The sequence below is a fragment of the Camelina sativa genome, chromosome 17 (genome assembly GCF_030686135.1).
Source record: "Camelina sativa cultivar CO46 ecotype springtype chromosome 17, ASM3068613v1".
Taxonomy (NCBI): Eukaryota; Viridiplantae; Streptophyta; class Magnoliopsida; order Brassicales; family Brassicaceae; genus Camelina; species Camelina sativa.
In genome coordinates, this window is record NC_141896.1 from 12806740 (window position 1) to 12825471 (window position 18732).

Sequence of the window (18732 nt, forward strand, 5' to 3'; positions counted from 1 at the left end):
CACCACCAGAAGGATTTATGCCGCAGGTGAAGGTGACCGATGCAATCAAAACTGCAACTATAACAAACTCCGATTAACCGGAGAACATAAAAGATGATTGGAGAAGAAACAAACTCTTATTAACAAACTCTCATAAGAGATTTACACAAACGTTAATCTGTTAATGATACAAAAGTTTGTTTAAGTAGTTAAGCTAATCTCACATAAAGTAAACCGGACTTGGTTTACTATATAGATTGAATCAGAAGATAACCGAGCATCATAACCGGTTCATCACATCTAATAAACTACATACTATGCTCGTGTTTCTTGTGTTCTGCGATGCTTCTTATTTTCCTTGCTTGTAGGTGCTTCATAGGTTTCGAACATTTGCATCTTATGCTCAGATATTTCCCCATTAATGTTATGGTTTCCTGTTGACGATTATGACCAATAGGATTTCGAATTTTTTTTGCATCAAACCCGAGCCACCTCCAGCTGGCCGTTGTAGTTGTTAGGTCATCATTAGAAGTAACCATAAAAAAAAAGGATCGATATTTAGGAAGATCATTTAAAAAAAAAAAATAAGTGGGGGAAACGATTTTGATGTTTCTGGTGACAAAGTTGAATCATGGTCATCATTCAACTTTTGTTGTACACTTTTCACACCACTTCTTTTGTGTTTTGGGTCCATTCTACACTAGTCACATCTCTATTATTGATTTGTTTTGTTTTGCACCGCCCTTTTCCTTTCTCATTATTTTACAATCTTAAGCAAGCGTACGTTGGACCCAATTTTTAATATATATATGCACGTTTAACTAGAAAGTAGAAACACACAACTAACAATATATCATCGACGTGTGTGGACATCTATATTTGCAAAAAAAAAACTTATCATAAAAGAATTCAAATGAACCACATAATTCAACGAATGATAACGATGGGGTAGAAAAAAAGAATCTTATTAGTACTTTAGTAGATTTTTGTGATTGATGACTGATAAAGACTCCCCTGTAAGAAACATGAATTGCTAGCTATAAACCGGAAAAAAAAACTTCCATTATAGGGAGTTAACGTAAAAAACTACTTTATAGAACATCATCGACAAATACAAGTTTTTGTCATACAAATAATAACTTTAGCTAAATGGAGGATACATGAATTTTGAATATTAAAAAAATCTTGAGCTGATGATATTAGTAACTATATATATATACTGTATGTGTTCACTCCTAAGAAATATGAGTTGACTCATATAGTCATATACCATGCTATTTATCGTACTTATTCAACTACATCCGGATTGTCCAATATTAATTAAACCATCAGCATATTTTTTTGGAATCGCTAATAAAACTCTTGTGCAAATCTGAATTCTATTTGTTCCAAATTCTTAATTATATTACCTAAACAAGAGCTCATATGTAATCATATATAGTGGACGCTAATGTACACGAAATGCAGTATATATATGGAATTGTCACAGCCTGTGCGTCACACAATACACAAGTACAAAAAAAAAAAAATTCTAACTCTCCCTCTCTCTCTCGAATTTTCAGCACAAAGTATACGACTTGAAGGTAATCAATCTTACCGAACTAGCTTTAACTATATATTATGTGATGTTTTAACCTTATAGAAGAAACTCTTAAATTCTCCGATACTTATGAACTATTATATTTGTTCTTTAATTTACTTGTTCGAATATCGTATGCGTTTTTCATGTACCTTGATCGTGTAAAGAAATTATTAGGATTCTTCTTGTTTCTGTATTACCTTAATTAGTGCTTCTTCTTTTTTTTCTTTTGGGTTAATCGTCGTCTTCCTGATATACTGTTTATCTATCTCTTAGATGTTCAAATATTGAGGTAACTAGAAACTAACGGACGGTTTATTTAAACTTTTATTTCCCTTCTTTGTGTAGAAAACAGAATGAGTTTTTGGAATATCATTTTTGCATTCGTCTTCTTTGCATCTATACTCATTGTAAAGAACATGAGAAAGACAAGGAAAAACCTACCTCCGGGACCACCAAGACTTCCTATAATTGGCAACCTGCATCAATTAGGATCCAGACCTCATCGTTCGATGTTCAAATTATCTGAAAAATACGGATCTTTAATGTCGCTAAAGTTTGGAAATGTGTCTACTGTTGTGGCATCTACACCAGAGACGGTGAAAGATTTCTTAAAAACATTTGACGCAGATTGTTGTTCTCGACCTTATATGACTTATCCTGCAAGAATTACATACAATTTAAGAAATCTTACCTTTTCTCCCTATAACAAATATTGGAGGGAAGTACGAAAGTTGATGGTTGTTGCACTCTACACTGCAAAAAGCATAAAATGGTTTCGATATGTAAGAGAAGAAGAAGTTGCCTCATTCGTCGATTTCATCAAACAATCTGCTTCATTAGCAAAACCGGTTAACTTGAGCCAGAAGTTAATGAAACTATCAGGAAGTGTGATTTGTAGAGTGGGATTTGGGATCACTCTTGATGGGAGCAAACTTGGGAATACTTACGAAGAAGTCATTCATGGATCCATGGAGGTGATAGGGAGTTTTGCAGCAACAGATTACTTCCCGTTTATTGGCAGAATCATGGATAGGATCTCGGGGTTACATGGCAAGTGTGAGAGGGTTTTTAAGGCAATGGATACATTTTTCGATCAATCTATAGAGCATCACCTAGAAAATGAGAATATTAAGGATGATATCATTAGCTTGCTCCTCAAGATGGAAAGGGGAGAGACTGGACTTGGAAACTTTCAACTTACTCGAAACCACACCAAAGGAATTCTTCTTGTAAGTAATAGGAACCTTTAAGTCCAGAACTTCATACTTCACGTGTTACATAAAGTTTAAATTAGTCTTTGTGTCTTTCGAATATTGTAGAACGTTCTTCTTGCTGGAGTAGACACTACTGGCCACACAGTAACATGGGCGATGACACATTTGATTAAAAACCCAAGAGTTATGAAGAAAGTACAAGCTGAGGTGAGAGAAGTGATCAAAAACAAAGATGATATCATAGAAGAAGATATAGAACGACTCGAGTATCTGAAAATGGTGATTAAAGAAACGTTTAGGATTACACCGATTGGACCACTTCTAATTCCAAGAGAGGCTTCAAAAGATATAAAGATCGGAGGTTATGACATTCCAAAGAAAACATGGATCCATGTCAACGTATTGGCTATTCATAGGAATCCAAATGTTTGGAAAGATCCAGAAGTGTTCATCCCAGAAAGGTTTATGGATAGCCAGATTGACTATAAAGGTCTAAACTTTGAGTTGTTGCCATTTGGTAGTGGAAGGAGAATATGCCCACGTATGGGAATGGGTATGGCTTTGGTACACTTGACTCTTATCAATCTGCTATACCGATTCGATTGGAAGCTTCCAGAAGGAATGAATGTAGAAGATGTAGATCTTGAAGAATCATGTGGACTTTCTTGTCCTAAAAAATTTCCGCTTAACCTTATCCCTCTCCTTACTCAATGGACTTAACTTTATATTTTTCATAGTTCTAAATGTAACAGTGTGTAATGCCATATCATTATCGTAAATGATATATGAGTTTGATGAATCCATCGTTTACCACAGTTTCTTCTATAACCAAGTTTATATGTGAAACAACCCTTCCCGTTTTTTTTTTTTATACCTCATTTACTAGTGGTCCCATACCCACTAACATCCTAACAACAATCAATAACAGCGGATAACCAAATAAAATAATTCCAATAATATTCCAACATAAATAATCCAATAACATCATAATCCAAACAAAGAAATAACCAAAAGCTAACATCCTACAATGTTCCAATGACTTAATCTAGCAACCTAACATCAGCTAGACCACAATCAATCAAGCCTCTAGAACATCCTCCTCCTCATCGCCTTTGATTCCACGATCACACTTTTCCTTTACCTGCACACCACAAACAACAATTGAGATGCGTAAGTATTATCATAAATACTTAGTGAGGCCGTCCTCCCATCTACTGGGTTATACACACAAGCATATGAGACCCTCAAGTCAAGCAAGCAAACAAACACAAGCAATACAGCAAACCAGGAAAACAAGTCTCGGTTGAGACTAGTGTCGACCGATGCCACAAGAAAGTGTCGACCGATGCTGAACCAAAGGTGTCGACCGATGCCAGTAGGGTGTCGACCGATGCTCCACCAAACGGTGTCAACCGATGCTCCTTGAGTGTCGATCGATGCCATACCTGCAGACGCGAACTGCGCGAACACGAACGACGAATCCCGATTCCAAACCATCCCGAATCCGTCCCAATCTCACCCAATTACCTCAGAAATCACTGGGAATCACAGAAGCAACGAACCCAAGCAACAAAATAACACAAACAGCAAAGAAAACACACAAACAAGAGAGATCTCATGCTTAGATCAACCATGGTCAAGCACTCACCTCAAGAACAGGAAGATTGGATTGAGAAACGTGGAAAACAACACCTCCAGAAGCTCCCCCTTCGTTTCCAGCAACAGATAACCCTCCTACAGCCTCAGATCTCTCCAAAATCTCCAAGAACAAGCCCAGAAAACTCAGAAACGTTTTTCTCTCTTTTTCTCCCTTTCTTTCTCACAAAACGGCGACAAAAAGACTTTTCCCAAAACCCTCAATCTTGTCTCAGACACTTAACAACACGATTAGGGATTTAATTGAACCAAAACCGAACCAATCCGCAATTAAAATCAAACCCGACCAAACCGGAAAAACATGGTGTCGATCGATGCCACCAAGGGTGTCGATCGACACCCACACCAAAAATACACAAATTGGTTCGCGGGCGTTACAATTCTCCCCCACCAATATGGATTCGTCCCCGAATCCTGCAATATCGTCCATCTGCCAAGGACCTCCGTGCCACCGTCTGCACGGCCCGCACGTCCCCAAGCCGGACTAAACACCGTCAGCCAAGGTTTCCCGTGCCACTATCGCAACAGCCCGCACACCTCCGACTGACCCTCGAGGTCTCCCTCTAGCCAATATACTCGCATCATAAACACTATTTGCTCACAACTCAGTGCTTCCCCCGTCCGTGGTCGCAACCAACGAATCATGCCGGCTCGCTATCAGGCCAACCGCCTTAAGCTACGGCATCCAGGAAGTCACTCACACACACACTCCCCCCGCTCTCAGGTTGCAACCTTCGAGTCATACCGGCTCACTGCCAGGCCACATCCTGCAGCTACGGTATCCAGGGAGTCTCACACGCCCACTCCCTCCGCTCTCGGGTCGCAACCCTCGAGACATACCGGCTTACTGCCGAGCCGCGGCTCACAGCTACGGTATCCAGGGAGCCTCACATATCCCGCTCTTGGATCGTCACCCTCAAGCGCGCTCTTGGATCGTCATCCGAAGCAACATACCACTCCCACTCTCTGGCCACAAAGTCCATCGAGCTATCGGTATCACGTGAGTTGGGCTCGCACGGCCTTGAGCAAAAACAAACACTGATGCCAACGAGTATCTCCCGGCTAGATCTACCTCAACATTTCCACAAAACTTTCTCTTTTTAGAAACTTTCTATTTATGGAAACCTTCCTTTTGTGGAAACTTTCTATTCATGGAAACTTTCCAAAAATAGACACCCGAGCTATTTCTCTTTTCCCATGACAACAACAGTCAAACATAAAGAAAAATATTCATCTTATTAATCTCAAAAATGTCATAATCGTTACAATCTCAACGAAATTACATCAGAAAAAGCCAAAAATACAACAACCGGAGCCAACAACCCGCATCCCGAGCACCACCTCATCTTGATACTTAGTCGCACAACCAACCACCCCTAAGCAACCAAATATCAAGAGAGATGGGCTGGAATACTCCGTACCCGCTCCAGCCACGGACCACAACTCGGACCCGGCTAGACAAGCTCAAGTCACGGTCTGCTTCTCAAACCACTTCTTAAACCTTGCCTTCATCCTCGCCTCGGGCTCCCAAGTCTGCTCCTCTACTCCGTCACAGTCCCACAGGACTCTCATCAAAGGAATCTTCTTCTTCCGAAGTTCCTTGACTCTCCTCTCGAGCACCCTCACTGGTCTCGCCTCTAAAGTCATGTTAGGCTGAAGATCCTCAGGAATCTTAGCCAACAACTGATCACCCTCGTGAAGACACTTCCTCAGCATCGACACATGAAATACCTTGTGGAACGCACGCATAACCTCAGGCAACTCCAACCGGTATGCCACTGGTCCCACCCGCTCAACCACTCTGAACGGACCCATGTACCTCGGACTCAACTTAGTCTCTGTCAATGACCTGTTCGGACCCCGCAACATGGCCATCCTGAGGTACACTCTATCACCAACCTGAAACTCAAGATCCTTTCTCCTCTTATCAGCATAGCTCTTCTGCCGATCCTGAGCCTCCTTCATGTTCAGCCTCAAAACCCGAATCTTCTCCGAGGTCTCCTGAACAAAATCTGCACCAAATATGCTCCTCTCCCCCACCTGAGTTCAACATAATGGTGTACGACACGGCCTCCCATACAGGGCCTCATAAGGAGCCATCCCAATACTAGCCTGGTAGCTGTTGTTATAAGCAAACTCCACCAAGCTCAAGTGATCTGCCCAATGACCACCCCAATCCAGCACACACATCCTCAATAAATCCTCCAAAATCTGGATCGTCCTCTCTGACTGACCGTCAGTCTGAGGATGATAGGCTGTACTCATATGCACCTTCGTGCCCATCTCCGCCTGAAATGCCTTCCAGAACACCGAGGTGAACTTGGAATCTCTATCAGACACAATACTAGCAGGCACACCGTGCAATATGACTATCTCCCTCACGTACTTCTTGGCCAAAACCGCTGCTCCATCAGTTTTCTTGATGGCCAGAAAATGCGCAGACTTAGTCAAACGGTCCACAATGACCTAAATAGCATCAAACGTCCTCGACACAGGCAAACCTACCACGAAGTCCATCGTGATCAAATCCCACTTCCACTCTGGAATGGGTAAACTCTGTAACAAACCACCTGGAACCTGATGCTCCGCCTTCACCAGCTGGCAAGTATCACACTTTGCCACCCAGTCAGCCACGTCCTTCTTCATCCCGACCCAGTGATAATACCGCTTGAGGTCACGGTACATCTTGGTCGCTCCTGGATGAATAGAGAACTTGCTCGAATGAGCCTCCCTCAGTATCTCCTGCCTCAAATCCTCACCCTTGGGCACACAGATCCGACCATGCACAAGGATAGTACCATTAGCAGAAACCTGATACTCTGCACCCGCAGCCTTAGAGGCATTCACCAGCCCCTCATCACTCTCCTGAGCTAACCTCACTCTGCTCAACAAGTCTGCTCTATCAACTGCCTCCAAACCCAAAGGTTCCTGTGAGATAGCACACAAACTCAATGCACTAATCTCACCTACCAACACCTCCATATCCTGCTCCTGAGCCGAAGCCACCCGCTTCCGACTCAAGGCATCTGCAACCAGATTAGCTTTACCAGGATGGTAAGCTATGTCCAAATCATAATCCGCTACTAACTCCATCCAACGCCTCTGCCTCAAATTCAGCTCAGGCTGAGTAAAAATGTACTTCAGACTCTTGTGATCTGTAAATACCTGTACCTTCCCACCATACAGATAGGATCTCCAAATCTTAAGAGTAAAGATCACTGCTGCCATCTCCAAGTCATGGGTAGGATAATTAGCTTCATGCTTCCGCAACAGCCGCGAAGCATAGGCTATAACCTTCCCCTGCTGCATAAGTACACAACCCAACCCCACTCTAGAAGCTGTTGGGCTGGCAAAGGGGGCTTGAAAATGTTACTTAGGCCTCATTAAAAACCTTGTCAAGAAAACCCAATGGGACAAAACTTGACCAAGGGAAAAAGAGCACCAAAGCAACACTTTACCCTTTACCGAACACCTTGAGCTGTGAGCAATGTCATAGTGGTTTGAGCCATGTCTTCTTGGTTCTTGTCCAGCTCCTTGAGTAGTCCAGTGATGGCTTGGTTGAACCTCTTGGACCGTGACCTTGTTATAGGACCCGCTGGAACGGTTAATGCTTCCTCCGCTGCTTCCACTGGTACAAGCTGCTCCTCTGGTGCTTCCTCTGGTTCAAGCTGCTCCTCCGGTGCTTCCTCAGGTTCGAGCTGCTCCTTAGGTCCGTCTGGTTCGGTTGAGCCGTCCATGATCTCATCATGCTCCTTAGGTCCGTCTGGTTTGGTTGAGCCGTCCATGATCTCATCAGACCACGACCACGACCAACAGCATCCTCACCCCTAACCATCTGTATCATCCAAGAACAGAAGGCTAAGCAAACAATAATTCTATTACACAAGAAACACAACTTACCGTGGAATCACAACACAGGCTCGAAGAGGATGTTCTAGGACTTCATGCCACACTCAATTGACCGACTCACACAATCAATCATAGCATGGAATCCTAAACATCAACAGCAAAAACACAATGAACCCTAGACCTAGAACCGTAAGGGCTCTGATACCAAAATGAAACAACCCTTCCCGTTTTTTTTTTTTATACCTCATTTACTAGTGGTCCCATACCCACTAACATCCTAACAACAATCAATAACAGCGGATAACCAAATAAAACAATTCCAATAATATTCCAACATAAATAATCCAATAACATCATAATCCAAACAAAGAAATAACCAAAAGCTAACATCCTACAATGTTCCAATGACTTAATCTAGCAACCTAACATCAGCTAGACCACAATCAATCAAGCCTCTAGAACATCCTCCTCCTCATCGCCTTTGATTCCACGATCACACTTTTCCTTTACCTGCACACCACAAACAACAATTGAGATGCGTAAGTATTATCATAAATACTTAGTGAGGCCGTCCTCCCATCTACTGGGTTATACACACAAGCATATGAGACCCTCAAGTCAAGCAAGCAAACAAACACAAGCAATACAGCAAACCAGGAAAACAAGTCTCGGTTGAGACTAGTGTCGACCGATGCCACAAGAAAGTGTCGACCGATGCTGAACCAAAGGTGTCGACCGATGCCAGTAGGGTGTCGACCGATGCTCCACCAAACGGTGTCAACCGATGCTCCTTGAGTGTCGATCGATGCCATACCTGCAGACGCGAACTGCGCGAACACGAACGACGAATCCCGATTCCAAACCATCCCGAATCCGTCCCAATCTCACCCAATTACCTCAGAAATCACTGGGATTCACAGAAGCAACGAACCCAAGCAACAAAACAACACAAACAGCAAAGAAAACACACAAACAAGAGAGATCTCATGCTTAGATCAACCATGGTCAAGCACTCACCTCAAGAACAGGAAGATTGGATTGAGAAACGTGGAAAACAACACCTCCAGAAGCTCCCCCTTCGTTTCCAGCAACAGATAACCCTCCTACAGCCTCAGATCTCTCCAAAATCTCCAAGAACAAGTCCAGAAAACTCAGAAACGTTTTTCTCTCTTTTTCTCCCTTTCTTTCTCACAAAACGGCGACAAAAAGACTTTTCCCAAAACCCTCAATCTCGTCTCAGACACTTAACAACACGATTAGGGATTTAATTGAACCAAAACCGAACCAATCCGCAATTAAAATCAAACCCAACCAAACCGGAAAAACATGGTGTCGATCGATGCCACCAAGGGTGTCGATCGACATCCACACTAAAAATACACAAATTGGTTCGCGGGCGTTACAATATGTGATCGACTGATCGTACGTATAAGAATTATTATTTTTTATGAAAGCGTTGTTTTAGACTCCCATCAATCCATGTTGCGGTTAGTCGTTTAGAGATATAATTTTCATTTGCGTTATTATCCTTTCTCTCTATACGTATATTTAGTATACGTAGTATTATGTACATATATCTGTATTAACATTTTTTAAGTACATTTTGTGTTATGGCCTTTTAGTTTTCCTTATTTAAAATTTTATTTACAACATTAACCCTTCAAAAACTTCTAAAAATAGCATTACTTCAGATTTTGTTTCCTAAAAATTTTGCATTTCATTCTAACTAAAAAAATTACAGCAAAATCAATATGGAAACAAAATTATATATTTAACCACACCTTCTATCTCTGAATCATTTGCAAACACAGAAAAATATAATTTGATTCCCATTTTGTTTTCTAATATACTAGTGGTCCCATACCCACTAACATCCTAACAACAATCAATAACAGCGGATAACCAAATAAAACAATTCCAATAATATTCCAACATAAATAATCCAATAACATCATAATCCAAACAAAGAAATAACCAAAAGCTAACATCCTACAATGTTCCAATGACTTAATCTAGCAACCTAACATCAGCTAGACCACAATCAATCAAGCCTCTAGAACATCCTCCTCCTCATCGCCTTTGATTCCACGATCACACTTTTCCTTTACCTGCACACCACAAACAACAATTGAGATGCGTAAGTATTATCATAAATACTTAGTGAGGCCGTCCTCCCATCTACTGGGTTATACACACAAGCATATGAGACCCTCAAGTCAAGCAAGCAAACAAACACAAGCAATACAGCAAACCAGGAAAACAAGTCTCGGTTGAGACTAGTGTCGACCGATGCCACAAGAAAGTGTCGACCGATGCTGAACCAAAGGTGTCGACCGATGCCAGTAGGGTGTCGACCGATGCTCCACCAAACGGTGTCAACCGATGCTCCTTGAGTGTCGATCGATGCCATACCTGCAGACGCGAACTGCGCGAACACGAACGACGAATCCCGATTCCAAACCATCCCGAATCCGTCCCAATCTCACCCAATTACCTCAGAAATCACTGGGATTCACAGAAGCAACGAACCCAAGCAACAAAACAACACAAACAGCAAAGAAAACACACAAACAAGAGAGATCTCATGCTTAGATCAACCATGGTCAAGCACTCACCTCAAGAACAGGAAGATTGGATTGAGAAACGTGGAAAACAACACCTCCAGAAGCTCCCCCTTCGTTTCCAGCAACAGATAACCCTCCTACAGCCTCAGATCTCTCCAAAATCTCCAAGAACAAGTCCAGAAAACTCAGAAACGTTTTTCTCTCTTTTTCTCCCTTTCTTTCTCACAAAACGGCGACAAAAAGACTTTTCCCAAAACCCTCAATCTCGTCTCAGACACTTAACAACACGATTAGGGATTTAATTGAACCAAAACCGAACCAATCCGCAATTAAAATCAAACCCAACCAAACCGGAAAAACATGGTGTCGATCGATGCCACCAAGGGTGTCGATCGACATCCACACTAAAAATACACAAATTGGTTCGCGGGCGTTACAATATGTGATCGACTGATCGTACGTATAAGAATTATTATTTTTTATGAAAGCGTTGTTTTAGACTCCCATCAATCCATGTTGCGGTTAGTCGTTTAGAGATATAATTTTCATTTGCGTTATTATCCTTTCTCTCTATACGTATATTTAGTATACGTAGTATTATGTACATATATCTGTATTAACATTTTTTAAGTACATTTTGTGTTATGGCCTTTTAGTTTTCCTTATTTAAAATTTTATTTACAACATTAACCCTTCAAAAACTTCTAAAAATAGCATTACTTCAGATTTTGTTTCCTAAAAATTTTGCATTTCATTCTAACTAAAAAAATTACAGCAAAATCAATATGGAAACAAAATTATATATTTAACCACACCTTCTATCTCTGAATCATTTGCAAACACAGAAAAATATAATTTGATTCCCATTTTGTTTTCTAATATACTAGTGGTCCCATACCCACTAACATCCTAACAACAATCAATAACAGCGGATAACCAAATAAAACAATTCCAATAATATTCCAACATAAATAATCCAATAACATCATAATCCAAACAAAGAAATAACCAAAAGCTAACATCCTACAATGTTCCAATGACTTAATCTAGCAACCTAACATCAGCTAGACCACAATCAATCAAGCCTCTAGAACATCCTCCTCCTCATCGCCTTTGATTCCACGATCACACTTTTCCTTTACCTGCACACCACAAACAACAATTGAGATGCGTAAGTATTATCATAAATACTTAGTGAGGCCGTCCTCCCATCTACTGGGTTATACACACAAGCATATGAGACCCTCAAGTCAAGCAAGCAAACAAACACAAGCAATACAGCAAACCAGGAAAACAAGTCTCGGTTGAGACTAGTGTCGACCGATGCCACAAGAAAGTGTCGACCGATGCTGAACCAAAGGTGTCGACCGATGCCAGTAGGGTGTCGACCGATGCTCCACCAAACGGTGTCAACCGATGCTCCTTGAGTGTCGATCGATGCCATACCTGCAGACGCGAACTGCGCGAACACGAACGACGAATCCCGATTCCAAACCATCCCGAATCCGTCCCAATCTCACCCAATTACCTCAGAAATCACTGGGATTCACAGAAGCAACGAACCCAAGCAACAAAACAACACAAACAGCAAAGAAAACACACAAACAAGAGAGATCTCATGCTTAGATCAACCATGGTCAAGCACTCACCTCAAGAACAGGAAGATTGGATTGAGAAACGTGGAAAACAACACCTCCAGAAGCTCCCCCTTCGTTTCCAGCAACAGATAACCCTCCTACAGCCTCAGATCTCTCCAAAATCTCCAAGAACAAGTCCAGAAAACTCAGAAACGTTTTTCTCTCTTTTTCTCCCTTTCTTTCTCACAAAACGGCGACAAAAAGACTTTTCCCAAAACCCTCAATCTCGTCTCAGACACTTAACAACACGATTAGGGATTTAATTGAACCAAAACCGAACCAATCCGCAATTAAAATCAAACCCAACCAAACCGGAAAAACATGGTGTCGATCGATGCCACCAAGGGTGTCGATCGACATCCACACTAAAAATACACAAATTGGTTCGCGGGCGTTACAATATGTGATCGACTGATCGTACGTATAAGAATTATTATTTTTTATGAAAGCGTTGTTTTAGACTCCCATCAATCCATGTTGCGGTTAGTCGTTTAGAGATATAATTTTCATTTGCGTTATTATCCTTTCTCTCTATACGTATATTTAGTATACGTAGTATTATGTACATATATCTGTATTAACATTTTTTAAGTACATTTTGTGTTATGGCCTTTTAGTTTTCCTTATTTAAAATTTTATTTACAACATTAACCCTTCAAAAACTTCTAAAAATAGCATTACTTCAGATTTTGTTTCCTAAAAATTTTGCATTTCATTCTAACTAAAAAAATTACAGCAAAATCAATATGGAAACAAAATTATATATTTAACCACACCTTCTATCTCTGAATCATTTGCAAACACAGAAAAATATAATTTGATTCCCATTTTGTTTTCTAATATATGTGAGCTTCGATTCTTAACGGAAGAAGAACTTTGATTCACATTTATTTAAATATTATAATTAACATATATAAACTTCATAAATTTTTTAAATATTATGAATATCTAAAATTTAAAAAGTTTTAAATACAATATGACATGGTTATATAGTAAATGAGTTGTAAAGAGGACATGTTTGAATTAATAAAATATCATTAAATTTGTGCTAACACAGGTTAAATCCTCATTTAATTATTTTTCAACATTATTAATATTAGAATATTTGACATATAAAATCAAGTTGATTAACGAAGATTGTGTAAAATAATTAAATAATTAGGACCAATGTGACTTAATCATTGCGTATAATAATTTAATATGTATTTAGATCTCTTATTTTTTTGTTATATTAATTAAATATCAAAATAGAATCTCAAACATTAAACAAAACAAACTAAATATAACAAACAATTGGTCATGAAGTATATTGCGGGTTAACAAATTAGTATAAATATTTTGTCGTACAAACAGCCAAAAAAATTAGTTATTGCTCTATTTACAAAACATCCAATATTTAACAAACAAATACAATATAGAATATAAATAATAATAAAATTATATGCACGTGGTGTACCGCAGGTTAAAATCTAGTAAACACTTAAAACTACGAACCTTCCAACATAAGGGTTTGCAGAAGGAACTAGGATTTCACCCGCGGTACACCGCGGGACTAAATTATAAATTATTGTATTTTAAATAATAATGTTTAATTTATTTAGTTTTCAAATTTTCAATTAATTAACTTTTGTCTAATTAATTTAGGATTTTGTTTAGAATTTGTTTCTTCTTCTTACTATTTATTTTATTTTTTTAGAATATTAAGAATGTGTTATAGTATGTGTAATATTTTGTAATTCATAAACTAAATAATTTATAAGTTAATTTTCAAAATTATGATTACAAATATATAGTATATATGAGATAAACTAATAGTTTTATTGTTGGTTCTATAGTCCAAACCCGCTATGCTATGCGGGTGAGGCAACATGTTCAAAGATTTTTAATCCGCAAAAACTCATTATACAAAACCCGTGAAAGTAAAAATTAGTTTTAAATACGTAATAAAAATAAAATTAATATGTGAGCAAGCAATATCTTTTATATTTTATTATTATTCCTTGAATAAGATATCAAATTGAATGGTAAATGTGTTTGTTACCTTTTAAAATCATACAGTTAGTTTTTTGAATGATTGTTTAAATTCAGAATTTATGTAGAACAATTATACCGAAGTTAATGGTATTTGCTCCTATAACAGTTAACCAAATTTATGTAAAATACTTAAATATTGATTAAATTAATTATAAACTGAATTGTGTATGGAGAAAACATTTTTTGTAAAATCGGAAACTTAATATTAATTAAATTAATTATAAAATTAATACTTAATCTTAAAGGGAGTGGTTTCGATTGTTTTGAAAATTTATTTAGGATAGGAAATCTTGTTTTCAAAAAATTAATTAGTTTATAATTAATTAATCTTGTTTTCAAAACTTAATATTAATTAGTTTTCTTCAAATAATATGAATTGTGTATGGAGAAAATATTATTTTGTGAAATTGGAAACTTAATATTAATTTAATTAATTATAAACTTAATACTTAATGTGAAAGGGAGTGGTTCCAATTGTTTTAGAAATTTATTTAGGATGGAAATCTTGTTTTCAAAAATAGAAACTTAATATTAATTAATTAAATGAAAAATAAATTAATAATTAATGTCAATAGCATGCTTGTAAATATGTGTGAACTTCAGGATTTATTTCATAAATGTCTCCAAAAATGTATATATATAGATGTCCCTATCATGCGTCTTGTGACTGTCCTAGAGCGGATAATATGGTTTGCGTACAATAATAATTTTAATGAGTGTATCACACTATGCATAATATGTTGACAAAAAAATCGATAAATTAATATTTTGATTTATTTATCAATTCTAAATTTATTACCCATATACGTCCTTGTAATCGAATATTAGAATCCATTACCGTATATTGTAGTTGTCTGTTTTCGTTCCAACTTTTTGTAATCTTCCCTTACGATATCATATTATATTGTGTCCATTGTATATATCTGGTCTTTACAGCCTTGGACTGATCTTCACTAGCGGACCTAAAAGAGTTTAAACCACTAAAAATAGTTTCAAAACTCTTGGACTGATCTACCTATCTAAGATTTGTACACGGTCTATCCAAGCACAAGTGGACCTAAAGAGTTTAAATCACCAATAGTTTATACGAAAATGTGTATATGTAGCTAAAGAGTACAACAAGATAACACATATTCTTATTCAAGGATGAATGCAATTTTCTCAGTTTTTTCCATAGCACCAAAAATCTATACATATGAGAGGAATTAACTTTAAAAAATAAGATTAATTTCTAGGAGATTTTGTAGCCAAAAGAAGAAAAGCTCACTACAACTTCTTGCATAAGATCTGCAATTTTTGGCTATCAGTTCCTGAGATTCTTAAATCTTAGCAAGTTACTTGGTCAAGAAAGCTCTCTCAGTTTCTAAGATCATTTATCATGACCCCGGTCAGATAAGCTTTTCAACTCTCAAAAGGTATACATGTTGTCCTTGAGGCTAATATAGTACTTACTCAACCAGGATATAATATAGTACTTGCACCTAAAGTTATTTTTATAATTACATCCGGAAGTTTGGTTATCTTCCGAGATGACTCAATAGTTAACTAATAGAAAGATTTTAAGATCTCTAATAAGTAATAATGATATACTGCAGGTGTCTTTGTTATGATAAGGTGTCTTTGTTATGATAACAAGCTACTCTTCTTTTATCGTCTTAAAAAAGAAAAAGAAAAAAACTTGAACATTGAGTGCAAGTTGAGCTGTCTCATTCTGTTCTTTAATCTGTTCTAAAGACATGTGACTGAATTCAAGATATTTATTTCATATGATTGAATTGAAGACATGTGATCACAACAAAAAGTGTCAGATGGAGCCAACTACTACAGCTTCCTTGGAGACAAACTTCTTCAGCATAGTAATAAGCTGATCAAAGTCGTCTTGTGATCTGATGAGACTCATCCGCACAAACCTTTCCTCCGTTCCAAACCCTTGGCCACTGCGTCCTGTTATTTTCGCCTCTTTGAAAATTTCGTAGCAGTTTTTGTCTTCTGGTCTTTCACACTTCACCCAAGCATAAGCTTTTGCAATACACAACAAACAAAAAATATACGTTTTAAATAGTACCAAACCATAGTCTTTGCTTTCATGCTTTAGAATAAAAAACTTACATGGAGTAAAGTCCCTAACTTTCTTGAAATAGTTGCAGTACTCAGGTTTGATTGTCTGGAGCGAAAAACGCTTGGACATGGACATGATCTCGTTCAGTTTCTCCCATCTTTTTTTCAAGGTTCCATAACCAAAATGGAAGATATTATCACCACCATCACCAATCACTACTTTAAGCAACTGTAAAGCATGAAGCTGTGTGTCTCTTGAAACTCCCATACTACTTAGACTTATATATCTTTTCATCTTTTCATAAACAACTTTGTCTTTTACTAATGCCCAGCTGCAACAACAAGAATAGCACTTGTGAGTTGTTGTGACCAATTCAAAGCTTTGTTTAGACTATACTAGGAGAACATGCAAAAGTAAATCAATCAACCCGAATCTTGAGCCCGCATGACCCGTAGACTTGGAGAGGCTGAACAAGCTCAAATCTTCATCAACTGGATGTGTAATAGGTGAGAAATAAGGCCAGTAGTAAGCACAATCATGAATTGTTTTGACATTGGGACCGTCAAGAACCGCTCTTTTCAGCTTCCCATCTGGATTGTTCGGAGATGTCACTATCTCTATAACTCGTGTCATATTATCATTGCCCTCGCTCTTCTTCCACGCAGACGCGTCTCCTTCAAACTTGAGATCGGCAGAATTAAAGAAATCTGCTTGTTGTTTGTACATCTGCCAACACACACACAAAGACAAACTGATCAGAACCACAAAAATCGTTTTGTTACATCAAGCCAAGAACAGAGCATTTTTGTTTTGCTTACATTGTAGTATGGAACAGAAGTCACAAGTCTTGAAGGAGATAATGAGGATGAGTTAGTTTGGGATAAGGCATGAACAGAAGCTGCAATCAATTGTGTGGCTCCAGTTCCGAAGATTATGAATCTGTTATCAGTAACTGCATTTCCCACTACATTATGCAGCTCTCTAATGATCTTCTCGAGCTCTGCCGACACAAATGAACCAACTTCGCTATAATGATAACTCATCCTGTGCCACCCTGACTCAACAACCGCACTTCCCTCTGCGTTCCGCATCCAAAAAGGCTCCAAGAACAAAGGGTTTCCTCTTCAGATTCCACAAAAAGGGTTAAGGAAAGAACAGATTTGAATCCAAAGCTGGTTTTGTCACTAAGATGATAGCTAAATAAGGAAAGGGGAGGAAAGTTATTACGAGTCAGCATCGACAGGGCAATCTGGTACAAAGAAGGAGCAATCTTTGCCTGTGTAGCAGTTGTTGCACTCACAAGGAGGTTTATGGCCATCAAGGACACCAAGACCGTCCACGTAAGCTCTGCCATGCCCCGAGCATGAAAGAGAGGCTGCAGCTTCGGCCTCCGCGGCTGCTCTATTGGTCCATGTTGGATTCCATGTGGTTGAATTATTATAAAGAATATGTATTGTGAGTACAAGATTCAAGATGATCGATACTGCAACGAGTAACTTGTTCCGCATCATCTTTAGTTGACCTGCAAAAAAGTTAAAAAAGATTGCTACATAGATGCAAAATGGAGGGTTCGCATAACTATTATAATTGTATTGTTTTGACAGGACAATATTTTAATAAAACCTAACATTTTTGTGGCCTTTAACGGATTCGTGGGGTTTCTTTTGGAGTGTTCAGGTTTTTTTTGAATACCGGAATCGGATCCAAAGTTTAAGTATCCGGAACAGGATCCGATTTATTAAAAAAACTATAACAAAATTATTCGATTCTAAGTCAAATCAATGTAAAAATTAACAAAATTCAATAAGATGATAATATAATCTTTTTTGAAATTTCATTATAAATATATGGTTTCATTAACATCACTAAATTTAAAAAGTATATAAATATATATATATATATATATATATATGGGTATGTTCTTTTACTAATCGTTGGAATAGTGCCAAGTTTTTAAAAATTCAGTCGCTGATTATTTGTAAGCTAATGACATATAATTACTTTTTAGTTGATGGTTTAATCCATTTTTTCAGCCTTGTTTCTAATTTTCCGATGTTAAAACAAGCTGACCCACTTTTTTTTTAATATAGTGATTAATTAGTGATTTCATACTCACTAACATCCTAACAACATTCAATTCAAACCCGGGTTTAGCAAC

General features: G+C 38.1%; 2 protein-coding genes and 1 long non-coding RNA gene across 3 annotated transcripts; 2 read left to right on the forward strand and 1 right to left on the reverse strand.

The window, feature by feature from the left end:
* The first annotated feature begins 1462 nt into the window (after positions 1-1462).
* LOC104757751 (cytochrome P450 71B14) lies at positions 1463-3574 on the forward strand. Its single transcript, XM_010480522.3, has 3 exons — positions 1463-1562; positions 1907-2790; positions 2881-3574. The coding sequence occupies exons 2-3, from the start codon at positions 1915-1917 to the stop codon at positions 3493-3495; spliced, it is 1491 nt and encodes a 496-aa protein (XP_010478824.3). The 5' UTR covers positions 1463-1562; positions 1907-1914; the 3' UTR covers positions 3496-3574.
* A 12116-nt stretch (positions 3575-15690) lies between these two features.
* On the forward strand, positions 15691-16879 carry LOC147923617 (uncharacterized). Its single transcript, XR_015587781.1, has 2 exons — positions 15691-15930; positions 16297-16879. It is a non-coding gene; the product is annotated as an uncharacterized LOC147923617 (long non-coding RNA).
* Positions 16255-18228, reverse strand: LOC104757750 (Pyridoxal phosphate (PLP)-dependent transferases superfamily protein). Its single transcript, XM_010480521.3, has 5 exons — positions 17802-18228; positions 17393-17696; positions 17002-17300; positions 16625-16905; positions 16255-16534 (listed from the first exon to the last, which is right to left on the reverse strand). Exons 1-5 carry the CDS (start codon positions 18083-18085, stop codon positions 16320-16322), a joined length of 1383 nt encoding a protein of 460 aa, XP_010478823.1. The 5' UTR covers positions 18086-18228; the 3' UTR covers positions 16255-16319.
* Between the last annotated feature and the right edge of the window lie 504 nt (positions 18229-18732).